General features: G+C 42.3%; 1 protein-coding gene across 1 annotated transcript; it reads left to right on the forward strand.

Annotated features, from left to right (window-relative positions):
* Nucleotides 1–1,567: 1,567 nt before the first annotated feature.
* On the forward strand, nucleotides 1,568–12,854 carry dnajb5 (DnaJ heat shock protein family (Hsp40) member B5). The gene is made up of 5 exons (XM_041270509.1): nucleotides 1,568–1,732; nucleotides 3,339–3,598; nucleotides 5,993–6,630; nucleotides 11,976–12,220; nucleotides 12,851–12,854. Exons 1-5 carry the CDS (start codon nucleotides 1,632–1,634, stop codon nucleotides 12,852–12,854), a joined length of 1,248 nt encoding a protein of 415 aa, XP_041126443.1. The 5' UTR covers nucleotides 1,568–1,631.
* Nucleotides 12,855–14,221: the final 1,367 nt, after the last annotated feature.

Raw genomic sequence — 14,221 nt, forward strand, 5'->3', positions numbered from 1 at the left:
ACAGGAGATCATCCCTGGGTGAAGTCTGTGTAACAGAATGGCTCGTCACAGAGACAGTACAGCTCCTCTCGAAACATCACATCCCTAACTGCACAGCTGTGGACAGCACCAGCCAAGCAAGTGCATGCTATAAGCCTTCTATATTATCATCTTGTATGTCTGCTGTCCTGCCCATTGTGATGAACTGGCCTGCAGAAGGGAGCAAGATGCACATTTGATTTAGTTACAATATACATGTTAGGGGTGGCATTTGTACAACAAACAAATTGGTCCAGTGAGAGATATACACACAGGGTCTGGCAGGTTAGGGCAGTATTTTAATGATCTTAACCATGGCAGATCTTAATAACGCCACCCCAAACCACGTACATCTGCCCTACTGCATTATATTCAGTTAACAATGGGTTTTAATTCAAGGAATGTTCTCCCATAGCCCAGACTCTGACCCGCACTGCAGAGCTGTCCCACTGCTCTTGGGTACAGTACAAGTCACAGCCATGACCAGGGAGAAACAGGCAGCATACAAATATAACAAGTATAGAAGACTGTAAGCTAAAAGGCTTGTTCACTAAAACTGAAAAGCTGACCAAATAGTAAAAAAGCATAACGTTTAACCAGGCTACAATAATATTGTAGGAACGTTTTATAACGGGTTAATATGACACAAATACTGGATTTGGGGAAAGGTCGCAACCCTACAAAATATTATGAACAGACGAGATTATGCATGTATTCCTTCCTTACATATTGCACACAAACACTGCAAAGTGCAGCGTTTATTTTAAAACAAAAATGTACTGTGTACCAGATAATGTTTTTTATTTATTTATTTTGCCAGCAATATACAGTAAAACGATGAGCGCATTATTATTAACTGCAAAGGATATTATTTTTTTCTAAGAGCTATCGATGGAGATCGATATTGCATGGCTCAGGATGTTCTTTTGGCCACTGTGAATGGATCTTCAGCGTTCTGGTAGCTCCGTGTTCGCGTAACTGCTCGTGACAGCCCTAGTGTAGGCAGCTGTGAATGAGTTGGAGTTGCTGAGATCGTCACTATAGCTTCTGGAAGCTTCCCCGTGACTCCAAGCTCTGACTCACAGATAAAGGAATGCCGGCAACTTCATCAGAACCAAACATGAGAGGGGACAACGCAAGCTGGCAAAGTGTCAGCCAATCACCAAACAGCGGCATTGGGAGGAGGGGGGGGGGAATCAATGGTTGTAAATCCCTCCAATCAACTAGCTGCCCATGTCTAACAAAAGTAGGGCTTATAGAATGAGTGGCGGAAATGTAAACCATTAGAATTTAAGAACAAGTTGAATGAGCCTATCTGAACGAGCAATGTGCCATAGAATCGCGTGGCACGGAAGCAGGAGGCGTCCTCGTTGAAGCGTGAAGACCTGGACGACCAACCAGTCTTCTCAGATTATTGATTGACAGGGTGTTCCAGTAAGTGGGCGGTGCCGAGGGAGCTGCGTTGCTCAGTGTAGGCGGAGTTTGTGGAATAGGTTGACAAGCGAAGCGGAGTGTCAGACAGCAAAGCCGATACTCGGACACGGTAAGGTGCTAGGATTTCTATATAAAATGAGCTTTGCTTTACAAAACACTGTTTCTGTATAAACGGCAGCATGGTTTTACTTGGACTATACATCAACGTGGTTGAAAAAGGAGTAAAGCCTTCCATTACGTGCTTGTTAAACACGCAAATCAAGTGCTGGGTAAAACCGCGGTGAGAAACAAACTTAATATGATATGAATGTGTTGTTAGTTCATTATATGTGCCATCCGCTTGTAAATGTAGTTTATGGAGTTTGAGAATGTGGAAACTGAATCCGTACATTTCACTGTCGGCTGTGTGTGTAAATCATTCCACCATGTGTTTGCAGTCAGCGTTTACATTGCTTATACATCGCACAGTGGCGGTGACATTTTTATTTTTAGCTATGGAAAGAATGTTATAGTTCATTTAGATAGTAATAGTATTACACACCGCTATATGCACGAGTCAACTTTTATTTTTCATTGGAGAAATTAACGACAGCAATGAGCTAGGCAAATATGGGGTTGCGTTTTTGGAAATAAATTTTGTTATTTAATGATATGCTTCAAATGTTAACCTGTTTTTGGCTACCTTGAATTGCATTAGAGAGATGAGCTCGGTTCGGGGAAAGCTACATTTAAATCTAGCAGCAGTGTACTCCTGTGTGTAGTGAATGCATTACAGTTAAATAGAACTTGCATACTTGTGATTTTAACCAACACCTGGCAGCTGTACGCGGTATAGCACTTGCTGTATGTCCATGAGGTAGTGCTACGTGTTTCAGCAATAGGTCGCGTATAATTATAACAGACCTGAAAAATAAACGAGTATGTGCACCTCGGCTCGCTTTCTTGCGTTGCTGTGATGTCTTGATGTCTTTTTAAAACTCAAAACTGAAATGAAATATCCATTCAGAAAATACGCGTCATAGAATCTTAAAAAAACAAAAATAATAATAATAAAAAAACATGTATAAATCTGTACATTTGTATTGGAGTAAATGCAAGACCTTATAAGTTTATGTTGTGTTAATTGGGAATATATCACATTCTCTTGTTAGACTGCGGATTCGTCTTTCGTTCAGGGATGTGTTCATTTATGTTATTTCGTTGTAATCGTGGTTCTTCAAATCTGTAAACCCCCTCTGGGACACACTCTGACGTCAGTCCTCAAGTATTCCCGTCGATTTGTTCTAGTTTCAAAATGCTGGCTGTTGAAGGAGGCTGTTCTTTTTGCTCTAATTTTAAGCTACCTGATTGGAGATCTCAGCGTGTCCCCGTTTGTGTCACGGGCAATTCCTTTTCCAAAGTACAGCTGTAATTATACTTCCTCCCACGCTTCCATGAGTGGAATCCATAAAACTTCATGCTGTCTATTTTTTTTCAAGTGTAACATCCTCAAATGACTAAAACTTCTGTTCGAGTCCTTTGCAAGTTGACTTGGTATAACAAAATCTGTAGATTTAACAATACGAAACATATATTTTTAACTCCTAGGGGTAGAGGCATATTGTTTTAACTTACATGGACAGAAATAAGAGAGTGGCAAAGGATTTCATCAATTAGATATGGCCTGTAATCACAGTGATGGGTGCTGTTCACACACTGTACCGCACACTGCTCTCGCAGTGCGGGGCGACCCCATCCACACCACCACACACAGTTCTTCACCAGCGCATGTTTGTCTGCTTGACTTGTTTTCCATGTCTTTTGTTTAGTTATGGATGTGTGTCACACTGTTGTCCGCTGGCCGTGTCTTGCTAACCCAGTGCCTTTTCTCCCACTGGTTTCGGCAGCAAGCGAGGTTGTTTGTCCCAGAAGAGCACTAACCGTGAGCTTATCGCCATGGGGAAAGATTACTACAGGATTCTGGGGGTCCCATCCGGCTCCAACGAGGAGGAGATCAAGAAGGCCTACAGAAAAATGGCACTGAAATTCCACCCGGACAAAAACAAGGACCCCAACGCAGAAGACAAGTTCAAGGAGATCGCTGAGGCCTACGAGGTGCTGAGCGACCCCAAGAAGAGGAGCATCTACGATCAGTATGGCGAGGAGGGTGAGTGAGAGCCTTATAGAGGAAGGGGGGGTGAGGCACGGACAAAACAGGGGGCTGAGCTAGTCACTGCCAACACAGAAGGGGCAGAGCTAGTCACTGGCAATACAGAATGGGCTGAGCTAGTCACTGGCAATACATATTAACCCATTAAGCGCCAAATAAAATTTCTGGAAAAAGCAAGAACACAGACTGTATTCATTTAATCTGATACATTAAATTTAGACTTATCTTTTGTGGTTCATCAAAATTAAAGTAATTATAACAATATAGATAATTAAAATAACAGGTAGATGCCAGTTAGAAATGCTCCAACAAAGCTACTGGCCATAGTGGAGGAGTTAACAAGGTACCTTGTAATTTTGATTTTAGTAGCATTAGTAGTGATACTTCACCAAACCTGAAGACACTAAACTTTTAAAATGTCCCTTGTCCATCCTGAGACCCAAGGCTAAGTTTGGCATATGTCTAGGAATGGGTTCTGGAGAGGTTATGAAGATTGAGAATGCAATGTGATTTGTTAATGTGTTTATAGGGCTTATTAAATATCTATTATGTAATTTATCCTTTGCTGTTTCAGTACATTTTCTTGCAATTAAAATGTAAACCAACAACCTTGTTACTGTAGAATAATGAGTGGTTGAGCACCAGCTGCCAGAAGGTTTTTGTCATTACTGCTTGATTCTTCAGAGTGTTTTTACAGAGTTCAGATGGAAATCATTTCTTTTAAATGAGGCGCTAGACAGTGAGTTATTTCTTGGAGAGGGGTCCTCTAATAGTGCTAGACTGGTAACCTCTTTACAGACATACATACAGTCATATAGCCTTTTATCTCCCTTCTTCAAGCTGGTCTCAAATACCAAGACAGCCTTACTGTAGGACAGCCTAAAATGTCAGATTTAACTGCCTGTGGGACATGCATTGTTCACTACTGTACACACTCTCACAAGCAAATTCGGACCAAATACACGATTCTTCTGTGTGGTGCTGATGAGGAAGGTTCTTGTCTTGGGTCTGCAATGAGGGGCCTTACCTCTTGCTGTCTTGCTGCAGTATAGAAGTACTGAACTCCTTTTCTTAACCAAAGACAGCACTGACATCAGATATAAATACCCAGATTATTAATCTGACCCTTTTTAATATTTGAATATTAGTGCTATGGGAAAACCTAACCCCAGTTTAGGTCCTGTGTGGACTTTTTGGACCCATATTTAGTTGAGTCTTTTCTGGAAATGGAAATGAAACATAATAAACAAAAACAAATAATTTCATTACCATTCTTGTTCGACTAACAGCTGCGTGGAAACGGACAAATCCAAAGAGTGAATTCCACTGAAAATATTTGTATGTGAAGTAAACGGGAGACCTAAGATTCTAGAAGTGACCCCTGCATTCTAGGCTCTGTCCGTTATAGAGGCATGTGCTGCAGTCCTCAACTCCTCGACAACACTGCATTCAGCCCTGTTAGGACACAAATATATACAGGGGGCTATAAAACAAAAGATTATTAAATTTACAAGTATCAGTGCATACAGCAGTAATACAGTAATGAGTGGTCTCCCACAGAGCAGAGTTTGAGGGCAGCAACAATTAATGGTGGCTGCTGTTCAGACACATCTCATAGCAACGGCTATGTGTCATTTTGTTTTATGTTGGTTTCAATTACCCTGAGATGTTTGTCTTTAGCTTGAATCATGACCTCAGCTACCTTGTACAGCACAGTATTTTCATTTCTGTTTTTGTTTTGTGGTACTATTACCCCCCCCCCGAAATGCATTCTTCTCTAAGCAGAGCATTTAAGTCGGATGTGCAGTGAAACGCTGTGTGGTGTAGCTGCTGTTACCATGTTACCAGATACCATGTCTAAAATTAGAGCTGGCAGACACTGTGAGCAACTCGGAGAGTAGCGGATCAGCTCTCTGAGTTAAAGCTACCGAATTAAAGACATTTCTGTGCTTTTCACTCAGTCTTTGATTCCACTGGCTGTATGTTTAACAAAGAGACTACTGTTCCATTCATATCTTGCGCTTGTCAGTCTGGGTAAGTGGATTGATACGCAGGGCTTTAGAAACATTAGCGCTGATTCATTTTCTTATGATTAGCTCTCCTGCTACTCTTTATGCAGATGTACAGATTTTATGCAAAGATATGCTTTGAAAGTATGGAATTTATTCTATGGCATTTGAACGGTATTTGAAAAATATATTGAAAAATGACATGGGCATATCCAAAACTGGGAGCAGTAAACTGATCTATTAACTGGAGTTATCTTTCTGAGAGCTTACTATTAGTCAGTCATTGAGTGGAGTTATCTTTCCTTGACAAATATCAAAAAATATATACTTACCTTGCTTGTAGATCTCATCCCTCTCATGCTGCTCCTCCTTGTTTCTGCAGGTCTGAAGGCTGGAGGAGTGGGCTCGTCAGGGGGTCCTGGGAGCACCTACCACTACACCTTCCACGGGGACCCCCACGCCACCTTTGCCTCCTTCTTCGGGGGCTCCAACCCCTTCGACATGTTCTTCGGGCCTGGCCGCTCGCGGGGCACCACCAACGGCTTCGACCATGTGGGGGGGGAGCAGGACATGGACCTGGACATGGACGGGGATGAGGACCCCTTCAGTGCCTTCGGACGCTTCAGCAACGGCGTGAACGGGTTTCACCATGGCGGCGGCGGGCGCAGGCATCCCGCGGAGCCCCTGTACAGGCGAGGCAAGTTGCAGGACGCCCCCGTAGTGCACGAGCTACGCGTGTCCCTGGAGGAGATCTTCCACGGCTGCACCAAGCGCATGAAGATCACGCGGCGCCGGCTCAACCCCGACGGCAGGACCGCGCGCTCCGAGGATAAGATCCTTCACATTGTTATCAAAAGGGGCTGGAAGGAGGGCACCAAGATCACCTTCCCCAAGGAGGGGGACGAGACCCCCGAGAACATCCCCGCAGACATCGCCTTCGTGCTCAAGGACAAGCCTCACCCGCACTTCAAGAGGGACGGCTCCAACGTCATCTACAGTGCCACCGTCTGTCTGAAAGAGGTATGCAATGCAAGTGTTCAAAGGGATGCTTTGTGTCAGCAGCATTTCCCTAGCACAGCGTTCCCTTGTTGTTTTATGATTGAACAATTCTCTGATTCAGCAAATCCACTGATCATGTTGGCAATAAATTGTACTACACTGTTTAAGGGACCTTGACTAATTCACCGTTTTCAGTCATTCACTATTTGTTCATGTGTATGACGGATAGTAAAATATTTGAGGTATTATAGGAAGCCATTTTTGCCACAACACTGCTGTATAAGTTCTGTATAAGGGGGTGGGCTTCTTCACTTATACAAGTGCAATGGAAAACAAATTTTAAAAAGGCACGACAGGATTTGTGACAATGTTATGTTAATGGGAGGAAAGGATGTGTTATTTCCAAATGTTTCAATGAGGTTTCTTAGTTATAAAGATGTCTTGTTCAAACATTTGTCTTGGAATAGCTTGTTATCTTTTGCTCTGAAAAGGGACTGTGCCATGGGTAATGTGATGTGTTGTTGTGAGTAGTGAGACCAGCATTAGTTGGCAAGGTGTATGGAGCGCAGGACTGTAGTTTCCACTGAGTTCGGCATGGCTTCAGCTCCCAATACAGCATCTGGTGCTGTACATGAGTTACATGGACTGTGCCCACTCCCCACCCCACCCCCAGCACAGCCGCCTTAAACACTGCACAAGAATGTATCAGTTGTACAAAGAATTCAGCATCTTTGCTCCATCTACTAAGTTGTCTTCCATCCACAGCTGCTTCTGCATGCCAGATTAAGCCTAGGAGCCTTTGAACACTGACACAAATACAGATGAAATGGGAGATTCCTCAAAATGAGTGTCATCTTCACCCAATCAGGAGATCTGTGATGAGAGATGTGAGACTGCGTGATGCAATGTTGACTCTGTTAAATGATAAATCACTGATTTAGTGTTTGGAACACCCCACCTCCACCACCACTACCTCTCTCTACACAGAAAGTTCTGCTTTAAAAGTACTTGTGGAGCCTACGAGATGCTCCACGCCTGCAGCTCCTCGTCAGCAGCAGAATCCCAGCAGTCTGTAAGAGGAACCTGTTTGCAGGGGAGTTGTAGAGTCTGTCAGTATGTGGCGGTTGGAGTCACACCATAGTTGTTGTCCAGCTCACATTAAGTGTGGGGCAGCAGGCATTATAAGGCTGTTACATTCCCCCCCTTGGCTCAAGTGAGGCAGAAGGTGGCAGCCCTCTTGAGTATACAGGGGCTGGACAGAATGTTAGAAACACCCGCCATAGCACTGTCACTGGGTGTGACCAGTGCTGCACTGATTTGAGGTGAAGAGTCTGCAAGGGGTTTGAATTGTTCTGGAGAGACACGTGACCACTCCTCAATGATCACTAGCTCCTTCAAGTGATTTAGGAGTAGAAATTTGTGCCATTTTGAAAGAATGGCTTGTAGTCCTACTAGACAGAGATGCAGCTTATAGGCACTCCTGCACATGCTTCTTTATTAAATTCAGATTTAGGAAGAATAACGCGTGTGATTTACTTGTACTGTATTACGAGGTACAACACTGATTGATAGGATTAACAGCCGCAAGCCCTTTGCCCTTTAAACCTCAGCCTTCACAATCTCCTGCAGATGGGAAGAGAGACTGCAGATTCTGTAATTTGCCCCTGCTTGATTATAAAGCAGTGAGGCAGCTGGCTGAATCCTGGGTTAACCTCTCAATCCCAGAGTTGTGGCACTGCAGAGTACACCGATGTTATCGAGCAATACAGACCTATTGAAACTGTACGTGGAGCGCTGTGGCGGATTACTTCTGCCTCTTACAGTAGGGTTGTTCTAGCAAAAATGTGCTTCGTGGGTTCTGAGTGCATTTATTAACTTACCACCTGGTGTGGTAGGAAGGGATGGAAGAATGGCCTCTTCTCTTTCACAAACCTGTGTACTTATTTAACTGTTCTTCTAATACATAATGAAATAGCTGTGTGTGTGTGTGTGTGTGTGTGTGTGTGTGTATGTTTTATAACAGCTCATTTGCATGATGAATTTGCTATTTATGGGTATGGGTATAAATAACCTATTTATGGGTAACCGACGAGTAACCATACTATATACATTACCAACCATGCCACAGTAAACTTTTATAAGGCATGTGACGTGGGTAATTCACCAACAGTAGAAACTCACGATAGTGTCCTGCAAAAATGTAAAGATGGGCTCTTTTTCTATGCATTTTATTTTTATATATTTTTCCGAGCTTCTGTGTCATGGTACTGGGCCACCTTTTCTGTAGCTCGTCCACTTGAGTCCACGCAGTGATGCCGCAGGCTGGCTGATGAGGACTTTGCAGTGCATTGGCCTGATTTAAACCCACCCTGGGTGTGGAGCTTCCAGGAATGTGGTGCCCCTCTGCGATGGGTTAGTCCCACAGAGATCTCTGCAAAAGGCTTTGCCAGCACTAGAAGAGAATTATTGTACTGGAGTGAGAACAGCAGAGGAAGTAGGATTTCAAGGTATGGGCTTGATTATATTAGAAAGCATATCCAGAAATAAAATGGTCCCTTAAACAAATGTCAGGGTTTAGGATTTCCTTTGGTGAAGCTGGGATAAGTTTCTGGGAACCTCTGGCAGGAATTGATTTTCTTTTGCCAAGGCTAGTTCCAGCTTTGCAGGTCCAAGTGTACCAATATGCAGTCCTTCCCTGCACATCCCTATAGTGCCAAGCTTGACTGCGAGTCTGTTTTGTTTCCATTCATGTTTCTGCTTGTAACTGCCTTTACCTGAGTAGTGTATTCATTGTGGTAGAGATGCATTGCGAGAGATCTAGCACCTCGGTAGCGTGAATGTATGTTCAGAGGGGTTTCAGTGGGTAATGCTTTTGTGATGAACAGCAAGGAACCATAATCCACAGCTGCAGTACAGTAACATAACTGATGAAAAGGGCGATAATGTCTCTTGTATTTTTAGTAGGAGCTGCTCACATTGCATGTGTATCAGCTGTGATTCTGGGTGTAATTGGGAAAAACCAGTGAACATGCCTATTTGCTAAATGAGCCTATTTGCTATTACTGCATTTTTTTCCAATTCTGTTTTGCTCTCAAGGGCAAGGTTAGATCTGTGTCTCTAAAGCTTGAATAGATATGTGTCTCTAAGCTTGAATTCTTATTAACTGAAGCCAAAACTGGTTATCCCTTTTATTAAAAGAGGGTACAATGACACAAAGTGTAGTTTTTTTTAGAGTTCATGTTTCTAGGCAGATGTTAAAAGCATCTAAAAACAAACACTGATGTCATGAAGCATGTGCAGAGTGGGTTATTGATGTATTTCAAGTCCAGCTCTGTAGTTTATACAAATAAACATGTATTGCAGTCCTTAGGGGATGGGCTTTTCATGCTGGCTTTGTTTTATTTGGTTTGGAAATTAAGTGGAATCAAACATACCAAGCTCATTGAGTTACACTATGCAGTCCTAGAGAAAGTTTTGTTTTCTTCTTCTTTATAAGTATCAGAATGTCAGTAAAATTCAGAGCATATGATTGTCAAAGATTCCAAAATGCTTCAAAAATGTGAGTTAAAATAATGTTGTCTCAGATTGTTTATAATATATTTAGTTTAAAACTTGGGAAGTACTGCCCCTACAGACATTATATCATCCAACTCTGTCCTCTCTGAGAACTAGACTGGTTGTACCCTTCCATTGCGTTTGAGTCATTCACATCTATCTCCCCCAGCTCCAGTCTTGTAGCCCCCCACTTGGTACTTCTCTGTTATGGAGGATCTGCTGCCTCGTCTAGACACTCAAACCAATCAGAGTTCTGTGTTGTAGCGATTTGTCCTGATCTACTAAATCTAAATTAGCGCAAGCCATTGGCTGAGTTGACCTGGAATGAACCTGCAGTGGTTCGTTTTTCTGTGATTAAAATAAGCTCTGCCAGAGGCTCTGACTGCTTTCCGTCCATGCACTGCTTGGCTGTAGGTTATGGATATATATTTAAACCCGCTTGACTACCAAACTGTATTCAGCAATTTCCTATTTGGCCTGCAGTTGACACGCCACAGTTTGAAAGCTTGCCTTCCCAAGCAAGAATACACTACAAAAGACTTCAGCAGCGAAAGGGTATCTTGATGATTTACAGAGTTTTTAAATATACAGGGGTGCAAGAACACTGCAGAAGAGTACAGCACACATTTAGTCACCAGGCGCCTTACCTGCAAAAGTTACATATCTCAATAGGGTCACGGGTTAGACAAAACAAATTGCTCTGCCACATGGATGGAAAGCCTACCTAGAAGTGCATTCAGGTGAAGCAGTCTTGTGGTTAGGTTGTAAATTGCAGTTAAAAGATTTATTAGAATAATGGCCTATTTATATCCGAAGGGTATTTCAGTGAGAGTCAGGCTTGCAATATGCTGCACATGGGCTATTGAGGTCGGCTGGCTTTTAATAGCTGCTGTAGCATACACTGCTTGAGGGGGCTGTTTTATCAGTGTTATCTTAACCGATGTACAGAATTCCTCTTTGTGTTTAGATATAAGGGTGTGAGGAATAGAAATCTGAATGTTACAAAGCAAATCTAAATCACAAGAATACAGAAAGATGACTGTTTCATACCCTTACCCACACAGCAAGTCCATTGCTTACCAACCTTTAGTAACTCAAGATATCAGTTGATTCATACTCATTGCATTGAATTCATATAAAACAATGACCTCTCTCTCTCTTTCTCTCTCCCACTCAGTTTTCAGCCCACGTTCTCTCCTCCCCAGCCCCTGCACAGACCACCTCCAGAAACCATTTTATTAGCTCAGCTGATTCTTCAGTTACCTCATCAGCTCTGGAAGATGAGAGCTCTGCTAAATTTAGGGCCCCTGTGCACGCCTGCACTCCCACGCAAGCACACGCACACAGGAAGCTGTCAGCTGTTATCCTTTGCTAGTAAAAATGCTATTTTCACTCATTCCCACCTCCCCTCCATCTCCCTACCCCTAAGACAGATCTGTAAAAGCAACCGCTAAAGTCAGCCACATAAAAAAGCTGGTTTCTAACACTGCATAACTTATTTACAGGCTTAGTAAAGGTCACAATACATTTTGAAGGTCTTGTTTGCAGGTATAGTTCAAACTGCACATATAAGGGTGGGGTGGGTGTGTAGGACAACAGGTCACTCACAGCTCTGTCACTGGTAGGATGAATGCGTCATACACACAGATCCCATATTGAACATGACCAGGTTTTGAGATGAAGCAGTGCTGGAAATACTAATGTAGCACTAGCCATACCGTATCAAATGCTGATTGAGTTGCACAGCACCTAATATATATGTAATGCTGTGGCCGGATCTTATTAAGTCCTTTCTTTGCTTTCTTTCTCAGGCTCTGTGTGGTTGCACGGTCAACATTCCCACGATCGACAACCGAGTAATTCCTCTGCCTTGTACCGACATCATCAAACCAGGGACAGTGAAGAGACTGCGAGGGGAGGGGCTGCCCTTCCCAAAGAGCCCCACGCAGCGTGGGGACTTGATAGTGGAGTTCAAAGTGCGCTTCCCTGACAGAATACCTCCGCAAAGCAGAGAATTCCTTAAACAGCACCTACCTGTGACACAGGATCAACAACTGTGGGGGGGGGGGGGGGGGGGGGGTATCTGGGTAGGGCAGGGGCTTTATTTGAATGGGACTTTTTTTTTTTCATATAGACACTAACATTTCAAAGGAAGAAAGACAACAACTGAAATGGAGTATTCATATTATTGTTATTATTATCATCATCATATTATGTAAATTGTATTCTTTTTGTAAATGTAAAATGTCTTTAGTTTTATTTTTCCTTTTAATTTTGTGTTTTTTTCTTTTTCTTTTGTTGTTTGAAAACAATCGCTTCTGGGATTAGTCTCCAGTCAGTGCCAGGAGATGTGGATTTTCAAACCCACACATTTGTACATGTGGAACTTTTTCTAGATGATTTTTTAAGGGATTTGCAGACGGTTGAAGATAATGGGATCTTAATTTAATAACAACTATACCTGTTCCCCTGAATGCCCCTGAAGGAATTCTGCACCAGATTGGAAACTGTGGGACTGTTCTTAAACTTCCTTAGTGGCCTTTTTCTGTTTCGGGCAAGAAAAAAAAAAGGGGGGTTAGAAAGCACACAATATGAAGCTGTGTCTTGGGTATATATACCTGTGGGAGTCGGGTCACTTTACAGGAAAGGGTTTCCAAATAAAGTGGAATCTTGTGTCCTTTTCCAGGTGAACATGGTGCTGAGGAAATGGCTCTGCCAGGGTCCTTCTCTACTCCATTCACAGAGCAGTTTCAAGGGCCTTTGCTAAGAGCTGAGCTGCTCTGCTCAGTCCCCCTTTATAACAGAGATGGAGGATGTTTCGGCTGGCTTTCCAAATGAGTGGATGTTGGGGGGAAATGTGGGTGTTAGGAAAACCATGCTACTGTTTAGTGAACATGATGTCTATGAAATGTGAGGTGTTCTTTTTCTTTTGGGAAGGAAGGTTTAGAGACGTTGTCTAGAAGAAACAGTACCTCAGTGAATATGTAGGAATCCCTGAACTCAATATATAATCCAAGGGACTTCAAACAAAACTAACTTATTTATTCTATTGTGCTACTTAAAAAAAAAAAAAAAAACTTAATTTATAAGTTAATATAATAAGCTGACTTGAAGTGGAGTGTTTTTATTGACTGTAAAATATGTAAAGAAGCTTTGTTGAAAATTATATCTAATGACAAAACCAATTTTCATTTTCTATCAAATGGAGTTTGTATAAAAATTGCAACCAAAAATGTATCTATATTAAAAATGTTTCATAAGAAGGGTTATGCAGCGGTACTAAAAGAAACTCACGGCTGCTTTCGCAGATAACGCAACGCCTTGCTTTTTGACTCTGTGTCAGAAAATGTGTCTTCTGATTGACTGATGTAGAGGAAGGGTTGTCCCCTGCTCTTGATCACACAGAATGTTACACTGTTGGGAGCGTCTGCTCCCATCAGAAGATGCGAGTACACCTAACCCTGTTGTACCGAATTACATTGACAAGTTCACGAAACACAAGGCAACATTTTCAGCCAACTGATAAAGCAGCTTATTGATTGTGACATTTTAAAGTATTTTTTTACCAGGTTGCTCAAGTTAAGGCTGTTTTGATGCTGCTGCTTTTACTCAACAGGGGAATTAGTTGGAAGAAGTCGTCGCAAACGTCTAGATGGAAATGTTTCAAGACTAAGTTTACTTGTTTCATAGGCTTTAGGCGAAGGTGTGTTTTTATTTATTTTTAATTTACAGTACTCCCATTCCAGTACTCCCTCGATAATTCACATTACACCAAGTTGACAATACATTGTAAAAGTGTAACTTGTACTGCATAAGAACCCTTCCTGAGTGTGGGTGTGTAAGCCTCTGTTCCTTCGCTTGGTTGCATGGCTTTAATGCCCTCAATCCTATGAACGACAGGGACAGAGATGCTTTGATAAGAATGTCATTACGATGTTTTCTGAACGATATTAGATGCCAAACTGTGCAGTAGTTTTTGTCAGACACATTTCAACTTTTTTGTATACCAATTTAGAACCAATTCATAACTAGCAACATTAAAATGATTGACATTTCT

Source organism: Polyodon spathula, chromosome 2 (assembly GCF_017654505.1).
Source record: "Polyodon spathula isolate WHYD16114869_AA chromosome 2, ASM1765450v1, whole genome shotgun sequence".
Lineage (NCBI taxonomy): Eukaryota > Metazoa > Chordata > Actinopteri > Acipenseriformes > Polyodontidae > Polyodon > Polyodon spathula.